Here is a 21,422-nt window from a genome sequence, read left to right on the forward strand (position 1 = left end):
CGGTCTATTGTAAATATATCCCTTTTTCTTATGAATAATATGAATCATCCCAACATTGATTGACCTAAAGTTCCTTATTGTATGACCCCTTGATTACGACCTCTTGATAAGGATCAGTGGAGTCGTCAGTAACCATCAACAAAGACTGTTCACAGTATATTTAGTTTGATTGGTTGATTACACATATTTTGCTGACGTTATCACAGGTGCAGTGAAATGCTTATGTTTCTATCTTAAGCAGTGCAGTAATACCTAACAATACAAAACAATACACACAAATCCCCAAAATAAAATAAAAGAAAGAAAGAAATATCAGAACGAGCAATGTCAGAGTCCATTATGTACATACTGGTGTGAATAGACAGTATGGACAGTATATGACTAGAAAAGGTGTGTACAGCAGTAGTTATATAGGATAAGCCTTTACTAGAATACAGTATATACATATGAAGTGGGTTCAATAGGGCAGCAATCTCTAAGGTGCAGGGTAGAGTACCAGGTGGTAGCCGGCTAGTAACGGTGATTAAGGTTCAGGGCAGGGTACTGGGCAGAGGCCGGCCAGTGGTGACTATTTAACAGTCTGATGGCCTGGAGTTAGATGTGTTAATGGAATTGGTGTGCGTGTGTGTGTGTTTATGTCGGTGTCCGTGTCCGTGTCTATGTCTGTGGGGTGCCTGTGTGTCGAGAGTGTTCATATGCGTTGCTGCGTTGCTTTAAATGTAGTACCACCTATCATTTTAGCTGGATGTCTCTGACATGTCTCTCTTCCGTCTCCTGTAGATCTGATGTATGCCAGTATCTTTGGTAACGTGTGTGTGTGTGTGTGTGTGTGTGTGGCTGCGTTTACACAGGCAGCCCAATTCTGATCTTCTTTTCACTAATTGGTCGTTTTAACAATCAGATCAGCTCTGAAAAACCTCTGACGTGAAAAGATCTGATGTGATTGCTCAAAAGAGTAATTAGTGATACAAATATCAGAATTGGGCTGCCTGTGTAAATGTAGCCTTAGTGTGTCAAAAGTCACTGCAGTTGTTTATGGAGTCTGCTAGAGAATCAAAGAGACAGAGAGAGTTGCTTTAGGGTGGTGGTGTTTGGTGGAGGGGTTGACGTGGTTGTTCTGTGTTGTGTCTCAATGGGTTTGATGAAATGAGGGCTAAAATTAACCAACAAGTACACATGCCTTCCCATGACCCTTTGGTGAGAGGGCCGAGTAGGGCAGGAATGTGTAGTGAAGAGGGGAGAGGACAAGGGGGCTGAGAGGAGAAGGGTGCTGGCTGCAACAAAGAGATAGGGCATGTGTGTGATGCTCACACATCTAGCATCTTATTACCAGCATTAGTTCTCTGTGTACCTTTACATAATAAGAGCTGAGTACTGGAGTAGTGATTGATGAGAAAGAGTGCTTGATGTTCTGCGCTGGTACAATCAAATGCATTAGGGGAGCTCATTATGGATTCTGTTAGCGTAGAGAGCTGACAAACAAACACACACTAGGGTCAAAAAGTTTCAGGGAAAGAAGACGGCAGCATACTCATTATCCTCATTATAATGATTGTTAGAGTACAAATGATGGGTCATTTTAGTCATCCTCTCTCATGGAGTAAAGAGGCCTGTATTGCCAGGAGCCCTGTGAGTGCATAAGCCGTGGGGGGTGTGTACAGGGTTGTGTGATGTTTGGGGTCAATAAGCCGTGGGTGGGGTGTACAAGGTTGTGTGATGTTTGGGGTCAATAAGCCGTGAGTGGGGTGTACAGGGTTGTGTGATGTTTGGGGTCAATAAGCTGTGGGTGGGGTGTACAGGATTGTGTGATGTTTGGGGTCAACAAGGGAACTGATGAAGTGTAGGGGATTTTGAGAAGTACACTCCTGAGATAACTTCATTGTGACCCCTTTCTCTCCGTAGTTCTACAGTACGTATAGATGCTGAGGAGAAAAAGCCCTTTAATAGTAACCGGTCCTTACCCCCACCGCTGAACGATTGGCTGGAAAAGTTGCAGTGGGCCAGACGTCAGGGCCCACACCCTGGTGGAGTGAGTGTTTTATCTAGCCAGAATTCCTTCAGCTCGAGGCCACCTCCATCCCAGACCTGAGACACGCTAGTCCACTGATAAGAGCCAGGCTACATACAGTACTACACACACACGCACACACACAAACACACATACACACGCCTACACACACACATGTGCACATGCACACCAGTAGTGGCTGGTGGGAGGAGCTATAGGAGGACGGGCTCATTGTAATGCTGGAATGGAATAAATAGGACGGTATCAAACACATAAAACATATGGAAACCACGTTTGACACGTTTAATTAATTCCATTCCAGCCATTACAATGAACCCGTCCTCCTATAGCTCCTCCCACCAGCCTCCCCTGATACAAACACACACACACACACACACACACACACACACACACACACATAGAAATACATTAGCTATGGGATGAGTAAAGGATGGCCTCTGCGTGACTGGGACTCCTATAGACCTGCCCCCCACATACATACACACGTATGCATGTTTCCTCCTTGAACTCCTGTCTGGCTGTTTGTCAGAAGGGCCCCAGAGAATAGTGTAGAAGGTGAGGTTGTGTGTGTGGGGCCACTGAGAGCACTTATATAATCTCTTTGAGTCGTTCTCCTTACAGGAAGACTCATAGATTCTGGGCAGGGAGTGAAGTGATAGGTCCTTGAGGGCTGAAAGTGTGGATAGGTTGTTTGATCATCCAAAACAGTGTTACAGTCTGACCCCGTCTGTGAGAGAATATACTGTCTATGTGCTTCTGTAGGGGCCTGGGCAGAGCACTGACAATGACACTGACAAGTGACTATGACAGTAAATCTAGGCCTTGGTGTCGAACCCTCCCACCTCAATTCCCCTCGCCACTGGACAACAACCAACGTAGTGATGATGATGAACTTTGACCACTCCTGTCAATCTCAGCGGTCTGCCATGCCAGTCATCATCTCTCCCACATACCTCTAATGTGGAGCCTGAGACAGAGGTTGGCTGTCAGACTCATTAATATACTCATTCACCGCAGACAGATAGGAGCTTACATATGGATGGATGATTATCATTATGATAAATGACACATGTTGATTATGATTATGTGGCTTCCATTGATTACGACCAATCAACAAGTGTCCAACTGTCCTCCTGAAATCTGGCGGCCCACACAACCAGTTTCTAACATAGTGTACGCACATCAACATCTTGCAGGTGCTGGGTATATAAAATAATCTCATGAAAAAAGGTAAATATCCTGGGTAGCATTCATCAGTGAGCAGGTACTGTATCTATCTTTATTTCATGAGCCCACACAATCATACAATAGTACACATTCAATCCAAGCAACAGCTTGTGTTGGACAAAACAAAGCAAATAAAAACTCAACTGTCATTCACAAAAGACTCATTCAGACACAAATACTAATCAAACAACATGGTTTTATTGTTGTTAACGGGTTGTCATAATGTTGGTCAAAACTAAGGTTATGTTCACATCTTTTAGGTTTTTCTTTGACCTACTGCAGTGTGGTTCAGCTGTGGCTACTGTAAGATGCAGACAAGAAGATAATAAATAGTATCTAGAGCTGACAGGTGAAAACATGAACCTTGGGTTGGGGGGGGGGGGGGGGGGGGGGGGGGGGGTATGATGGAGGGATGAAATAGATATGGTGTTTGGCCCTGGGGGAGGGTTAAATCAGCTTATTTTCACCAACAGTTCTGCCAAAAACACTGTCGAACACACGTCATCTTCCTTGTCTGAGACCCATCCTGTCCACTGCTAACCCCAGCAACTGTACTTTCCTCTTGACTTCTCACATCCACTCAAACCACACAACTTCAGCATGACCCCTGCCACCAGCTGAATAACAGTCACTACATTTCAAGGCCTCCTCTCTGGCTACTATCCAAACACAATGAGAACATTTCCCACTCTGAACTGTCACTATTATGAGCTGAACAAAAAATACATTTCCCAGCATGAAGTCTGTTAATCACAAAGGGTAGTAGTCCAAGACCCTTCCTTCTAAGGTGCAAGGCCAAACTTCCTAGCACTAAAGCCTATCTACAAGCACACTCAAGCTACAGTTACAGTAATAGAAAAATATAACTTTTTGGCAAAAGTGCTAAAAAGGATGCAATGAGGGATTTTTTTTTAGTTTCAACAAAATGCAACTCCTAAGAATTTAATGATGTAACATGGTCTGGGGGTGATGATGATGAAGAGGGGAGGAAGGGGATGGTGAGGTGGTAGCAACTGACTTTGAGGTTTGGAGAAGAGGGAGGTGCCTTGTCAGGAAAGGGTATCATTATCATGCAAGGCCTCCAAGCCTTACTGTGGAGTGGGGACAGTGTGACAGACATAGCTAGCACCATGTGTCCTTTAAGGACTGTCAGGAATCTCCTTCCTCTCAGCCGTAGACTCCTTAATGATCTGAAACACAGAGAACAGGGAACAGGGCATGTTAGGTTGTAGATGCAGCAGTAGGGAGGGACTGTCTGTAAGTGATCTGAAAGCTTGTGAAATTGCATGTATTGAATAATACAATGTAGCATGCTGCCCTCTGGAGGAGCTAAGCAGGAAATACAAGCACATTCACGCATCGGATATGGCAATCAATCCCCCATGGGTTCATTCAATGATCTATGATGTTCTACATACCTCCCCGTCTCTAGTCTCCACAGTCCGCACTATGATGCTCCTCTTGACATGGGCCTCTGGAGAGAACTTAGTGTCCATACTGGTCTCTATACTCAGGGAGAGGGTGAGAGAGACCTTTAGCGTTCAGATGCCCATGAATCCAGTCAGAGCCGAATGCTAACTTGAGATTTATGCATCAGCACATCATTCATATGGTTGGGGTAAATTATTCAATGCCATGATAGAGTAAGCTAATATGGCTGGGTCGGGATACCCTTACTCACCTCTGAACTGCAGGTTAGAGAAGCTCTGCATTGGAACAGTGATTCTGAGGAAGAGGAAGAGAGTATCAGTAACTACCAGCCACCGTCTATTTTCTTTCCTTTCTTCATCACACTGTCTCCTCCTGACCCAGCTCATTTTATCCACTTTGTTTTCTCCACTTTATTCCCTCCAACACCCTCTCTCACCTTCCCTCCTCCCTCCTCCCTCCTCTCTTCCTACACTCCCTCCTCCCCTCTCCACCCTCTTCTCCCTCCACCACCCTCCTTCCTCTCCACCCTAATCTCCTCACCTGCTCTCCTCTCCCTCCAGCAGCTTCCTGTAGGTGGCGATCTCTATGTCCAGGGCCAGTTTGACGTTGAGCAGGTCCTGGTACTCCTGCAGGTGTCTGGCCATCCCCTCCTTCAGGGTCTGGATCTCCTCCTCCAGATGACCCACCGTATCCTGGTAACCAGCCGTCTCCACGGAGAAGCGGTCCTCCATCTCACGCAGCTGCTGCTCCAGAGACTCGTTCTGCAGGAGAGGAGGAAGCGAGGGAGAAGGAAAGGAAGGGGGAAGAGGTTTAGAAAGAGATGAAAGAGGAGAGATGGTTCAGTTAGAGAGGGGAGTCATGGGACTCATGGTCTTCTCATGTCTCATTGTTGATACAGCACACTCTGCTCTGATTGGACGACTCACTGTTCCACGTTGTGCCTCCATGTCACAGGTCATGGCCTGGAGTTGCCGGCGGTACTCGTTGCCCTCCTGTTTGGCCAATCGCAAGGCGTCTGCATTCCGAGTGGCTGCGTCGGTCAAGTCGGCAAACTGTGCATAACAACAAAAGAAGAGACAGGATAATTCAAAAGTCTGTATCTTATAGTGTGTTGTCAATGTGTGCATTGTGCAATACCTGGCTGTATGCATGTTGATCTGTATGGTAGTGTGTCTGCCTGTGCAGTAATGTTTGTACATGTATGTGCAATAGCCCAAGCTTTCTGATATGACCTTGGAGCGGTACCACTCTTCTGTCTCCTGAATGTTAGAGGAGGCCACAGACTCATACTGGACCCGAATGTCCCTCAGAGCAGCGGTCAGGTCTGGCTTGGACACGTCCAGATCCACATGGACCTGCTGGGCCATCAGCTGCTCCTGCAGCTCACGCAGCTCCTATAGAGAACCAACCACAGTCTTAAAGGTTAAAGGTCACCTCTTTCACTCTCTGAATATTCACTATTTACTTTAAAGATGGAAACAGAGGTCGGTCAGTAAGGACTAGAGATTGCCATAGAGACGAGGGGAAGCTGAAGCTCACCTCCTCGTGGATCTTCTTGAGGAAGGCGATTTCATCCTGCAGCGCGTCTATCTTCCTCTCCAACTGGACACGGTTCAGAGATGCCTCATCCACGTCCTACACACAGAGAATCCTTAGGTCAATGTGACGTGTATATTCCTCATATAAAAACACGGGCTGTGAAGATCACATACAAAGAGGAACATGGTCAATAACAGTGAAATTGATACGAATTATGAGAGAAAGGACCTCACCTGTCTAAAGGTGTTCAAGTTGCTCTCTGCATCCTGTCTAAGAACCATCTCATCTTGCAGTCTGATTGAAAGGCAAAGAGAGAGTGAGAAAAAAGAGAAAACAGACAGATAAAAGGTGAGGCAGGGTTAGGGTGCACACTAAGTCCACTCACTGGTCACCCAGAGGATCCATGCACCTCAGATAAAACATAGTTTCAGCCTATTCTCTATTGATACAAAATCAATGAATCCCAGTCATGAGCCCACCCATGACCCAAAATATATGATCATGTTTTTCCATCCAAAAAAGTGAAGGGATCAGGATATGATCAAATGTGTCTATGTATGAATATCCTTGTATACATAATGACATGAATAAACTGATGATAAGGACTGTGTGAGTACCACTTGTCTTCCGTGCTGCAGTAGCAGAGTTGGCAGTAGGTGGGCTGAGCTCAGCTGAATGGAGAGCTTACGCATCATTAGCCATTCACTCCTATCCATCAGCCTGCCATTAGCCTTCCCACTGGGGTGGAGTTTACGCATACACAATGGAGCCAAAAACACACGCACACACACACACAAACACGCACATACACACACACACACACACACACTCCCAAACTCCATCTGCCCCCATCTGCCCCACACGTAAACACACATGCTCACACACTCCCAAACGCAGATCTGTATCTTTTCAGAGACTGTTAGATTAATTGGTCTTAGAGAGTAGAGTTGGGAAACCAGCAGGAAACACTAACTGACCTTTAACCTTGTCACCCATGACCATCGTCACTCATACTGAGCTCTTAGAGGGGAAAAGCAGCTGTGTGTTAAAGTTTTTTTCAATCGCTTTGGTGCTATTTTCACAAGTATGTGATGAATCTTCAAAACTCTTAGTACAAAACTAACACCCGTTAGTTACATTCAAAACCTTTTATTGTGCACTCATTTTGTTTTGGAGACATCTTTCACCACACAACCATTGATCCTAAATATAAGTGAAATTGATTTAATCACCAAAACACAACATAATGATATCTTCTCAATTTAGTTGTTTTAACGACCAGTTAATCCAAAAACCAAAAAATTGCCCTTTGAATGTAATTTGCTACAGTACTGTAAATTACAGTATAATACATTGTTTTCACATTAGGCAATACACTTGCACTACCCATCAAAATTGACTGAAAATGACATTTCCACACGCTTGGCATTCTCTCAACCAGGTTCATGAGGTAGTTACCTGGAATGCATTCCAATTAACAGGTGTGCCTTCTTAAAAGTTAATTTGTGGAATTTCATTCCTACTTAATGCGTTTGAGCCAGTCAGTTGTGTTGTGACAAGGTAGGGGGGGTATACAGAAGATAGCCCTATTTGGTAAAAGACCAAGTCCATGTTATGGCAAGAACTGCTCAAAAACGCAAAGAGAAACGACAGTCCATCATTATTTTAAGACATGAAGACATTTCAATAACTTTTAAAGCTTCTTCAAGTGCAGTCGCAAAAACCATCAAGCACTATTACATTTACATTTGTAGTCATTTAGCAGACGCTCTTATCCAGAGCGACTTACAGTTAGTGAGTGCATACATTTTTATTTTTTACACTGGAATCGAACCCACAACCCTGGCGTTGCAAATGCCATGCTCTACCAACTGAGCTACATCCCTGCCGGCCATTCCCTCCCCTACCCTGGACGACGCTGGGCCAATTGTGCGCCGCCCCATGGGTCTCCCGGTCACGGCCGGCTACGACAAAGCCTGGATTCCAACCAGGATCTCTAGTGGCACAGCTAGCACTGCGATGCACTATGATGAAATTGGCTCTCATGAGGACCGCCACAGGAATGGAAGACCCAGAGTTACCTCTGCTGCAGAGGATAAGTTCATTAGAGTTACCAGCCTCAGAAATTGCAGTCCAAATAAATGCTTCACAGAGTTCAAGTAACAGACACATCTCAACATCAACTGTTCAGAGGGGACTGTGTGACTCAGGCCTTCATGGTCGAATTGCTGCAAAGAAACCACTACTAAAGGACACCAATAAGAAGAAGAGACCTGCTTGGGCCAAGAAACACAAGCAATGGACATTAGACTGGTGGAAATTTGTCCTTTGGTCTGTAGTCCAAATGTGCGATTTTTGGTTCAAACCGCCGTGTCTTTGTGAGACGCGGTGTGGGTGAACGGATGATCTCGCATGTGTAGTTCCCACCGTAAAGCATGGAGGAGGAGGTGTTATGGTGTGGGGGTGCTTTGCTAGTGACACTGTCTGTGATTTATTTAGAATTCAAGGCACACTTAACCTGCCACAGCATTCTGCAGCGATACGCCATCCCATCTTGTTTGGGCTTAGTGGGATTATCATTTGTTTTTCAACAGGACAATGACCCAACACACCTCCAGGCTGTGTAAGGGCTATTTGACCAAGAAGGAGCGTGATGGAGTGCTGCATCAGATGACCTGGCCTCCACAATCCCCCGACCTCAACCCATTTGAGATGGTTTGGGATGAGTCGGACAGCAGAGTGAAGGAAAAGGAGCCAACAAGTGCTCAGCATATGTGGGAACTCCTTCAAGACTGTTGGAAAAGCATTCCAGGTGAAGCTGGTTGAGAGAATGCCAAGAGTGTGCAAAGCTGTCATCAAGGCAAAGGGTGGCTATTTGAAGAATCTCAAATATAAAATATATTTTGATTTGTTTAACACTTTTTTGGTTACTACATGATTCCATGTGTTATTTCATAGTTTTGATGTCTTCACTATTATTCTACAATGTAGAAAATAGTAAAACTAAAGAAAAACCCTTGAATGAGAAGGTGTGTCCAAACTTTTGACTGGTACTGTAATTATAACATAGGTGTACTGTAATCAGATGAAAGAAACATAACGTTTAGCAGGCACTAGTTTGCATCAAGCCTGTCATGAGCATTTGTCCATTGGTTCTCATCGACATCGCAGTAAATGTCCTCATTGTTCATGCACCTGGGGGAAATCCTTTTGGCATGGAGAATCCAAGCCTGACATAGGTCTGGATTGATGTCATTACATGACTCATTCATGGCCTGAAGGAGGGTGGTACGCTCATGGGGATGACAATCATACATCTTCCACCTGTATTGTAATATGTATTGTATTTTACAGTATTGTATTGTACTTATGTATTTTAGTGGTCCTGTACATAGCTCAGTTCGTAATAAGAGCATGGCACTAGCAACACCAGAGTTGTGGGTTCGATTCCCACTGGAGTCCCTTTGGATAAAAGCGCCTGCTATGTAAATGTAATATATTACGGTATTAGAGAACTGCATTGCCAAATGCAATTTTAGTAAAGCAATGTGAAACCCCCCAATCAAAAAGACAGCAGCAACATCATTTTGGATCCATGTTTATTGTAATGGGGATGCCTTTGTTACATACAGTTATAGCTGTGCACATAATACCTTTTCACGGTCTACATTTGAACATGGTCTTCTTTTAGGGTGTGAACGGGAATGGTCAGAGTTAAGTAGCCCTTTCCTGCAGCCAAATGACTTAGTGGCCTCATGGGTGGAATGTTTTTAATATTTTTCATAATTTCATAATTAATAAATATAGCCGACGAAAATCTGGTGTTTCTATGTCAAACATTTTTGTTATATTTCAGTATTCTGTGATGTATATAAAGTATAATATTGGGATGCAAACTCAAAATGTAATACATTTCAACTCTATATCTGACATGGTACAGGTGTCTTCTTTTTTTTAAAGCCCATAACCATGTGTGTGAGGTGTTTAAGACTGCTAATATTAGGCCCTAATCTATGGATTCCCCAAGACTGGGCAGGGGCGCAGCCATGGGTGGGCCTGGGAGGGCATAGGCCCACCCACTTGGGAGCCAGGCCCACCTACTGGGGAGCCAGGCCCAGCCAATCAGAATGAGCTTTTCCCCACAGAAGGGTTTTATTACAGACAGAAATAGTCCTCAGTTTCATCAGCTGTCAGAGTGGCAGGTCTCAGACGATCCCGCAGGTTACACGTGGTCTGCGGTTGTGAGACCAGTTGGACCGACGTACTGCCAAATTCTCTAAAATGACGTTGGAGGTAGCTTATGGTAGAGAAATTAACATTCAATTATCTGGCAACAGCTCTGGTGGACATTCCTGCAGTCAGCATGCCAATTGGACGCTCCCTCAAAACTTGAGACATCTGTGGCATTGTGTTGTGTGACAAATTTGCACATTTTAGAGTGGCCTTTTATTGTCCCCAGCACAAGGTGCACCTGTGTAATGATCATGCTGTTTAATCAGCTTCTTGATATGCCACACCTGTCAGGTGGATAGATTATCTTGGCAAAGGAGAAATGCTCATTAACAGCGATGTAAACACATTTGTGCACAACATTTGAGAGAAATAAGCTTTTTGTGGGTATGGACAATTTCTGGGATCTTTCATTTCAGCTCATGAAACATGGGACCAACACTTTACATGTTGCGTTTATATTTTTGTTCTGTATAATATAATAATACATTTCTTGGTAGTCCAAAAAATATTGCTATCAGTTTGTAAATCACAGCTGGCCTGGTACATTGTTTGCTGCCTCCACCCATTCGGGATGCACTGTTTCAGTTTTAATGACTCAATATTTCGAACAAAAATGGACGAGTGTAGGCTGGGACTGTCAATACAATCAAACTAGCAAGGGCAATGATCAGAAGTCAGTCCCAAAAGGCCCGCGGGCCGCATAGTACACACAAGCGAGTATAAATGAGTAAACAGTTGAGTAATCTATTTTATGAAATTATAGCCTGATGTGCTCGCATCGGTGAATTCAACTTCAATTCCGCTGCTTTCGTGTGTCATGTTTACAGCTGGCAGATAAGAGAAAGTAAACAGACACATGCCACAGTCCTAGCTAGGCTACTAAAAGGTTGCAGTCTGGCTTCGATTTTTAAAGCTTGACAATGAATAACCAAAAAACTAAACCTGCAACGAAACACCATGCAAAGGAGAAACATGTAGGCTCATTACAGCAACATTTGAGCAGTAGCCTAGGCTGGCTACTCAACTACAATACATGTTGAGTGCACCATACAGCAATGCTGCATTCAACCTCACGGGTGATCAATGCAGTGCAAAAAAATGAAAAACATGTTTTGAGTTTGAATGTTACAACAACCTATAGCTACGTTTTTGTTATTTTAAGTTATTAAATACTTTTTGATTAGCGTCGCAGCATCTGCGAACATAGCAGCAAAGGCTGGACAAATATTATTTATCTCTAATTTTGTTTTAATATGTTAAAATACTATATACAGCATCCTATGTACATTAGTGGATATTATAAAGGGCCATATAAAAAAAAAAAAAACAATGGCCTGTTTGGGTCGCAGTTGCACGATTTTTTGTAAAAACAAATAGGCCATGTCTGGCCCGCAAATTCGTTGTGTTTTTTCAATATGTCCCATGCACTGATTGAGTTTGACACCCCTGGGCAAGTGTATCTATTAATGTAGCTAGCTATTTATTTAGCAAGCTAGAAACACAGAGCCTAACGTTAGCTAGCTAGCTGCTGGGAGGATGTCATGTCATTGGAGTGGCTGAGTGACCAACTTTTTACCCTCATATCGTTAGAGATTAAAGTGTCATTTTGTTAGCTAGCAAGAAATATGAATCGCTTTGCTAGCTAGCTAGCTAGCTATGCTGAACTTGAACAACTGTTATCCACAGTTAGCATATATCTTAGTTGTCAATCAAATGTACACTGATAAAAAAAATAAAAAGGGAACACTTAAACAACACAATGTAACTCCAAGTCAATCACACTTCTGTGAAATCAAACTGTCCACTTAGGAAGCAACACTGATTGACAATACATTTCACATGCTGTTGTGCAAATGGAATAGACAACAGGTGGAAATTATAGGCAATTAGCAAGACACCCCCAATAAAGAAGTGGTTCTGCAGGTGGTGACCACAGACCACTTCTCAGTTCCTATGCTTCCTGGCTGATGTTTTGGTCATTTTTGAATGCTGGCGGTGGTTTCACTCTAGTGGTAGCATGAGACGGAGTCTACAACCCACACAAGTGGCTCAGGTAGTGCAGCTCACCCAGGATGGCACATCAATGCGAGCTGTGGCAAGAAGGTTTGCTGTGTCTGTCAGCGTAGTGTCCAGAGCATGGAGGCGCTACCAGGTGACAGGCCAGTACATCAGGAGACGTGGAGGAGGCCGTAGGAGGGCAACAACCCAGCAGCAGGACCGCTACCTCCGCCTTTGTGCAAGGAGGAGCAGGAGGAGCACTGCCAGAGCCCTGCAAAATGTGCATGTGTCTGCTCAAACGGTCAGAAACAGACTCCATGAGGGTGGTATGAGGGCCCGACGTCCACAGGTGGGGGTTGTGCTTACAGCCCAACACCGTGCAGGACGTTTGGCATTTGCCAGAGAACACCAAGATTGGCAAATTCGCCACTGGCGCCCTGTGCTCTTCACAGATGAAAGCAGTTTCACACTGAGCACATGTGACAGACGTGACAGAGTCTGGAGACGCCGTGAAGAACGTTCTGCTGCCTGCAACATCCTCCAGCATGACCGGTTTGGCGGTGGGTCAGTCATGGTGTGGGGCGGCATTTCTTTGGGGGGCCGCACAGCCCTCCATGTGCTCGCCAGAGGTAGCCTGACTGCCATTAGGTACCGAGATGAGATCCTCAGACCCCTTGTGAGACCATATGCTGGTGCGGTTGGCCCTGGGTTCCTCCTAATGCAAGACAATGCTAGACCTCATGTGGCTGGAGTGTGTCAGCAGTTCCTGCAAGAGGAAGGCATTGATGCTATGGACTGGCCCGCCCGTTCCCCAGACCTGAATCCAATTGAGCACATCTGGGACATCATGTCTCGCTCCATCCACCAACGCCACGTTGCACCACAGACTGTCCAGGAGTTGGCGGATGCTTTAGTCCAGGTCTGGGAGGAGATCCCTCAGGAGACCATCCGCCACCTCATCAGGAGCATGCCCAGGCGTTGTAGGGAGGTCATACAGGCACGTGGAGGCCACACACACTACTGAGCCTCATTTTGACTTGTTTTAAGGACATTACATAAAAGTTGGATCAGCCTGTAGTGTGGTTTTCCACTTTAATTTTGAGGGTGACTCCAAATCCAGACCTCCATGGGTTGATAAATTTGATTTCCATTGATAATTTCTGTGTGATTTTGTTGTCAGCACATTCAACTATGTAAAGAAAAAAGTATTTAATAAGATTATTTCATTCATTCAGATCTAGGATGTGTTGTTTAAGTGTTCCCTTTATTTTTTTGAGCAGTGTATTTGACATCGATCAAATGGGCAGGCAAATTCCCATTCAAGTGTCAAAATGTGGGTTGGGACAAGCATGCATTGGCAGGCAAGCTGCATAAGGGCGAGCAGACTACTATTCCCCATCGTTTATTAGTGCAATTTTGATGACCAACTAGCTGAAAAAGTCTGAGAGGGTTTATCTAATGTGCCCTCGTTAGATTTTAGCTCATCTCGCTCTGGCTAGCATTAGTTGTTGATCTTGTTGTTGTTGTTGATGTGCATAGGCAACTAATGGAGAGCGCTTACCTTTTCATGGTTGTTTGAACAATAGGACTCCTGTGGTATTTACATATTTGCAGAAATCCATTCAGGTGTTATTTGTGGCTTTTGGCTAATGCGTTCTAATGACCTAAAGTCGCGCTGTTGCTACTGCCTGTAAACACACAGTCCAGTTCAAAGGGAATGATGGCAGGCCCATGTGGCAAATTACTTATTTTCATATAGGCCTACTGTAACTCTGATTGGCTATGGCGCACCGGTCTGCGTAGACTCCTGTCCTGGACGAGACAGATGATTATTATTATTACGTTTTATTTACTGCAGTGTCTATTAATTGTCCAATCGCACTGCTGCTTTCCCACTATATATTGCTATAGAATTTTCACAAATGCCTTACTATATGTCATTCCCAAACATTCTATTAATTTATGAAAATGACCATATCTAAGAGCTCGCTTTTTTATGTGTCATATTCTTCCTGGGGGTGTAAATGAATAGATTTTAATAAGATTTCATGTTTCTAAAATGATGTCAGTTCCACTTTAAGGCAGAACAGGTCTATGCAAAGTATAGTGCCATTGTTTGCCCATGGTGATAGGAGGGACAGGAGGCAGACTAAGGGCAAGGGCAGGGAAGCCACCTGAACTGCCCTACAAAGGCAAAGAGCAGTCTACGCAAACAGTGAATCTGAGAAAAATGGCTTTAAAGTATTTGTTTTGCTTTACAGCCAAATATGTTGTAGGTAGATAAGTGATAATGCACTGATATATTATCTTATTATTAAGTCATTTTTTATGCATATAACCATGAACACTTATCTGACCTATGACCCCTAAAATGCTGATACTGTACTCTGCCTTTGTCTGACCTTAAACAACTATATGGGTAATGCAAAAGCAAAGTGCAGTATCTACAATCTAAATGTGTTTATCCAACTTTTGACTGTCTCATGATGTGTGTGAGGGTATGTCATGATCGGGATGGCCTGAACTCGGAGCCCGATAGAATACCAAGGCAAACCGCAGTAACTTCACTTAGTAACTTCACTTACTGCTGTTTGCGTTGGTTTTTACTTGGATAGTGTAGTTACTGCAAATTTGAAACTAAATTTTCTTTGAAACGGAAGATAATTGAACCAGGAGACTAGAAAGCCTGATTTCAGTCTTAACTCAATTTGACCAAATGTGTAGTTACTGCTGGTTTCAATTGTATGGCAGAGAACATCTCTGATCTTGTCAATATCAGATTATAAATGTTTTACTGTGAAGTCAAATCATAATAGTCAAATCAAAGTGTATTGGTGGTGTACACAGATTTGCAGATGTTATCGCAGGTGCACTAGTACTGGTACTGGTACCCCATGTATATAGCCAAGTTATCTTCCTCATAGTGCCACTTCACTCTTTCTCTCTGCATTGTAGGGAAGGGCCCGTAAGCATTTCACTGTTAATCTACACCTGTTGTTTACGAAGTGACAAATACAATTTGATTTGATTTGATTTGTGCAGTGAAATGCTTATAAAATGCTTATAAATGCTTCATCATCATAATAGTACATTACAGTATATATCATACTTTCTATGTTTATACTTTACCAACATACATTTTCATTATGTAGTTCTCTAAACCTGTAGTAGAAAAAACTGAAAAAAATCTATAAGTTTACCAAACGGTTAAGTGATTATCAATTAAGAGCAGTCGGATTAAGTAATAGTAAGATTTATTTTAACAAATGAGAAGACAATCATCAAAAGTAAAGTGAGCATTGCATTGTGAAAAGCAATTACTTTATATGAACATGTATTACATTGTGAATGTGAAACATGTATTTACAGATGAAACACTGATTAAGTTTGGTGAAAAAGGGACTATGATTTTATGTAGTACTTAGTTAATTGAAAATGTGCTTAGAGTTTTGAAATAACTGCCTTTTTGATGATCTGTTTTGAGTTTTGTACTAAGCATTGTGAAAATATATCACATACTGCACCAAAGCAATTGAAAATAACTGTAATCAGAGAGCAGTGACTCTCACACACACGTCTCTGGTCCATAGTATACACAGGCTCTGAAAACATTACACACTTAGATGTTTCCTTTGCCCTTTGCAACAACAAAAAAACACCCTGTGAAAACATAAACTATAACCTCATAACTATAAACTATGCCACTTAAGCAATAAACCAATAAACAGCATTAAGAAGCATGCATTTTATGAATGAGTATAAAGGGGGAGCAGGCAAAAACAGAACATCTGCCTGGCTCCCTGGTCTCTTTGTGGAAATCAGCACTATTTTGTTTCCTCCATTCCTCCACACTCATTGACTGGCTGTAGAGGTCTGGTCTGGATCAAGTTTATAAAGAGGGACACCCATGAGTAGAGCCTTCTCAGACCACAGTGTTTTCAATAACTAACAAACCAAAGCATCTACTGAGCAATTTTATCATGTAACAGGATATTCAGGTATACTGAATTGTGTTATGGCAACTATCCACTTGTTGCTTTTAGACTGTAGCAAAGATTCCAATTCAAAATTAACAAGCCACATGCCATACACTAGGATTCCACAAAATCTAATTACGAATAAACAGTTAAGTGGACAGACTGCTGAAGCAATTAGAACACCACAATATCAATTAGAACACCAAAATACTAAAACAAAGTAGACTGATCAGTGCCAAAGTCTAGTGATGGAAATGAGACTGCCTCATTCTCACCTCTGTTTGAGCGTGGCCATGTCAGCAGCCATGTTGTCCCTCTCTATCTCCAGCCGGGCCTTCCCAGCGCTGAGTCCGTCCACCTGCCTGCGCAGCTCCCTCAGTTCCTCCTGGAAGATGTCCCCGAGACGGCTGGGCTCCTTCCCCCTCAGTTGGTTCAGCTCCGTCACCAGCACCGTGTTCTGCTGCTCCAGGAAGCGCACCTTCTCTATAAAGCTGGCGAAGCGGTCGTTCAGACCCATCATCTCCACCTTCTCGTTGGTGCGCGTCTCCCGATACTGGGCCTTGAGGAGTGAGTCAGCCGAGAAGTCCAGCCGGTTCCCAGGGGTCCCCAGGAGCAGGGCCCCTCCAGCTGACCCCAGGGAGAGGCGGGAAATGGTGCTGGAGTGGGTTATGTGGCGGGGGCTCCCATGGAGGGAGAGGCGGCTGGAGGAGAGGCTGCTGAGCCTCAAGCCCCCACCCACGCTGCCGGCCCCCTGGTGCCCGAAACGCTTCCTGTAAGACGACAGGACTCTCTGACTCTCCATGGCAGGGAATGAAGCCGTCAGGGCACACACATGCCTTTTATAGGGATAGATACCCCCCCATCCCGAGAGAGAGTACACAGGGAGGGGCGGGGGGGACGGGCCGGTCACTGAATGGGACAGAGAGAGGGACCGACAGAGAGAGAGAGAGTGAGAGACAGAGAGAGAGAGAGAGAGAGAGAGAGAGAGAGAGAGAGAGAGAGAGAGAGAGAGAGAGAGAGAGAGAGAGAGAGAGAGAGAGAGAGAATGAGAGCATCAGTGAGAGAGAGAGAGAGAGAGAGAGAGAGAGAGAGAGAGAGAGAGAGAGAGAGAGAGAGAGAGAGAGAGAGAGAGAGAGAGAGAGGAGGGTGGTTTATGTGATACTCAAAAGCTGTGTGCCAGGGATTGTTTGTGCTTGTCCACTCAGCTGCAAATGTCTCCTGGCCTCTCTCTCGCTCTCTCTCTCTCCCTCGTACTTGTTTGAATAGGATTTGGTGCGACAGAGCTTGGCCACCAAATCAAACCTGCCTCCCACACATGCTCAGTCACACAGAGACAGATGGGGACAGAGTGTGATTGAAAGGGAAGAAGAAAAGCAGGGAGGTGAAGGAATGAGATCTCTTTTTCTCCATCCCCCGTCCCTGTTAGTTGGTGACTAATAGTATCAGAAAAAGAGAGGGACAGAGAAAACTGGGACAGAGAGAGGGTCAGATAGTAGCTGTGTTGTTGTGTGGCACTCCGTCTCGCTTGGCATCCAAAATATCCCACTAAGCCCTCCGGATTTATTGGTATTATTCTGACTGGCCCCCCGCCACTCTGTGTGTGACAGCAGCACCGTCTAGGAGCGTCTCACACCCATCCCTGTTCCTCTGCTCCTCTTTTGTCTTCTCCTTGTCTGAGTCAAAATGGGAATGGGTACAATTACATAACACACTAAGAAAAGAGCAAGTTAGTTAGGTTTGTCTCTCTCTCTTGTCTTATCTAGGTACATCAAATAGAAGTCAAGAACAGTTAATCAATTATTGGATAGCTACATTGACCACAGTATCTCCAAACTATTGTGAGATACTGAAGACAAAAGTAGGAGAGAAAACAGAGGGGAGTAGAAACAAAATATCGTTATAATAACTAAATGCATTATTAGATTAACTCTTATTCAACAGCTGACCTTATGAGAATAAGGGTATGCATATCGAAAATCCACCAACTGTTTGTCCTTGTAGTCATGGATACATAATGAATGCCAGTGTACTAAACAATCAACAAGTGACACCATTACAGTGCGCTAGCCAATAGGAGCAGCTTTGGGGCCTCAGGGCTGAACAGTAGCAGCTATACATCTCCACCTCTGTCCCCCCTGGTGTTTCTGACCATGATGTCACTGACAGGCTACAGATAGATGCATAAGATCTATAGGCCACATCTATCAGTGGGTTGGAGTGCTTCTCTTTAGACAGACACACAGGCACACACAGGAGCATGGCAACATAACACGCACACATTATTAATCGATCACGATCACTACCATTATTAACTGTGATCAACTATAAAGGAAGCTATGCATCAGAGTAAGACCAGAGGCAGCCAGTTGGATTGCAGCCTCTTTACAACAATAACACCACTCCCTCTTCTACAAGTGACAGCTCATAAAGCCCTATTGTAAGTGATGGCAGCTGATTCAATCAGACTTAATGACTGCTTAGCCTGAAAAGAGGGCAATTGGACCTGGAGAAAAAAGTCTGTGTTGGGCATGGTCAAAAAGCCCAATGAGTTCTGGGTAAAGTACCCATCCAAACAATAATAGCTATCGCAAAGTAAGTATTAGGTTACTATAAAGGGGAAAACCTAGTCAGTTGTACAACTGAATGCATTCAACTGAAATGTGTATTTTGCATTTAACCTAATCCCTCTGAATCAGAGAGGTGCAGGGGGCTGCCTTAATTGACATCATCACTGCCCAGGAGTAGTTGTTGGGGATTAACTGCCTTACTCAAGGGAATAATTTTTCAACCTTGCTTGCTCTGGGATTCAAACCAGCAGACACAACAGTGGTAGGCCTGATCACCGACAACGATGAGACAGCCTATATGGAGGAGGTCAGAGACCTGGCAGTGTGGTGCCAGGACAACAACCTCTCCCTCAATGTGAGCAAGACAAAGGAGATGATCGTGGACTACAGGAAAAGGAGGGCCGAACACGCCCCCATTTACATCAACGGGTCTGTAGTGGAGCGGGTCGAGAGTTCCTTGGTGTACACATCACCAACAAACTATCATGGTCCAAATGCACCAAGAACGCCTTTTCCCCCTCAGGAGACTGAAAAGATTTGGCATGGGTCCCCAGATCCTCAAAAAGTTATACAGCTGCACCATCGAGAGCATCCTGACCGGTTGCATCACCGCCTGGTATGGCAACTACTCGGCATCCGACCGTAAGGCGCTACAGAGGGTAGTGCGTACGGCCCAGTACATCACTGGGGCCAAGCTTCCTGCCATCCAGGACCTATATACTAGGCGTGTCAGAGGAAGGCTCAAAAAACTGTCAAAGACTCCAGTCACCCAAGTCATAGACTGTTCTCTCTGCTACCGCACGGCAAGCGGTACCGGAGCGCCAAGTCTAGGTCCTACTACTTGCTGTTTATGATCTATGCATAGTCACTTTACCCCTACCTACATGTACAAATTACCTCGACTAACCTGTACCCCCGTACATTGACTCGGTACAGGTACCCCCTATATATAGCCTCATTATTGTTATTTTATTGTGTTACTTTTTTATTTTTTATTTGTTTTACTTTAGTTTATTTAGTAAATATTTTCTTAACTCTATTTTCTTAAAACTGCATTGTTGGTTAAGGGCTTAAGTAAGTATTTCACGGTAAGGTCTACACCTGTTGTATTCGGCGCATGTGACAAATAACATTTGATTTGATTTTATTTGAGTCTGGGATCCAGAGCTATTAGACAGTAATGCTGCCCAGATCAACATTCAGCAATGAGCAGCAAATATGTTCCTAACATGCTCAAACAACCAGGTCTACGATCTCTCAAGCTGCTATACCAGCAAGATCCTAGGCCATTTTCCATCCTACTCGCCTTTGTTCTCCCTCTCCCCTCCAACCAACTCTGGCCCTGCAACAGGTAGTAAAACCCACATCCCAGACCATAGAAACCCTCTTTGTTACCAACACACTCTGTTAAAAGAAATGTGCAGCCAGTGGGAACCAGTATGACTGGAAGACTGTAAATACAGAATACAACAGAGTGACTTGAATTCCAATTGGTCCCTGTTGATAGAGGTTAACTGAACAGGTCCACTGTCAGTCTGGCTGGATGTGTTGTTTTAAAAGCTTCCATCTAGCAGGATTAACAACGTGGTCTCATCATTAAGGTGACACTAATTGTATCGCCCCCTGGATTTCTGAGACAGTCACTGTGGTTGCCTCAGATCTGGTCACTTAGGTAATATCTGTCAGATGAGAAACATTCAGAAAGAGAGAGAGAGATGGAAAGAGACAAGAGAGACGAGAGAGGGAGAGTGAGAGAGAGAGAGAGAGAGAGAGAGAGAGAAAGAGAGAGAAAGAGAGAGAGATGGGTAGGAGGGAAAGAGGGTGGCCCCAGACCTCTCCCTCTTTCTCCCTCTCTCTTCCCCCTCTCTCCTCTTAGAGCCAGTGGAAGGCCAACAAACCATCTGATTCATGTGGGGTGACATGAGGAGGAGCCCGTCTCATTTGCAAGGAGCAGAAGAAAAGGCGCCTTGACTGGGAGCAGAGCAGAATCTTAATGCTGTTCCTCCAGACTGATCTCCTTCCAGAACCACAGGGACTCCAGCTCTGTTTGCCTGCACACAGCTCACCCCACCTCACCATTCAGGCCTTTTAGACCCTTTCTGTTACTGCCGGTTTCAACCCCTTTCCCCTCTCTCCTATGTGAGCTACCCTACCCCAGACCCCCTTGCACCCCCAGCCTCCTCTCTATGCAAATGAGCACACCCCAAATTCTGAACATTCAGCTGGATACACCTCATCCCCCACCCATAAAAAAACTCACACAGCAGCCCCCTCCTTCTCCACTAGATCAAGTGCGCCCCATCAACTCATTGATGTGGGCCCCCAGTCAGCTCAATCACGTATAAATCCCCACGTCCCATTACTTAATCTCAGTCCTCACATGGAGCTCAGGGACCCGGGACCCCATCCTCTCTGCCCCTC

The 21,422-nt window shown here is 44.5% G+C and overlaps 1 protein-coding gene across 1 annotated transcript; it reads right to left on the reverse strand.

Annotated features, from left to right (window-relative positions):
• Positions 1 to 4,395: 4,395 nt before the first annotated feature.
• Positions 4,396 to 17,236, reverse strand: LOC311144497 (glial fibrillary acidic protein-like; the record flags this gene model as incomplete). Its single annotated transcript, XM_084180523.1, has 9 exons — positions 4,396 to 4,446; positions 4,675 to 4,760; positions 4,938 to 4,981; positions 5,228 to 5,448; positions 5,614 to 5,739; positions 5,920 to 6,081; positions 6,227 to 6,322; positions 6,460 to 6,520; positions 16,710 to 17,236. 9 exons carry the CDS (start codon positions 17,234 to 17,236, stop codon positions 4,396 to 4,398), a joined length of 1,374 nt encoding a protein of 457 aa, XP_084036649.1.
• Positions 17,237 to 21,422: the final 4,186 nt, after the last annotated feature.

The sequence above is a fragment of the Coregonus lavaretus genome (genome assembly GCF_964263955.1).
Source record: "Coregonus lavaretus genome assembly, chromosome: 2".
Taxonomy (NCBI): domain Eukaryota; kingdom Metazoa; phylum Chordata; class Actinopteri; order Salmoniformes; family Salmonidae; genus Coregonus; species Coregonus lavaretus.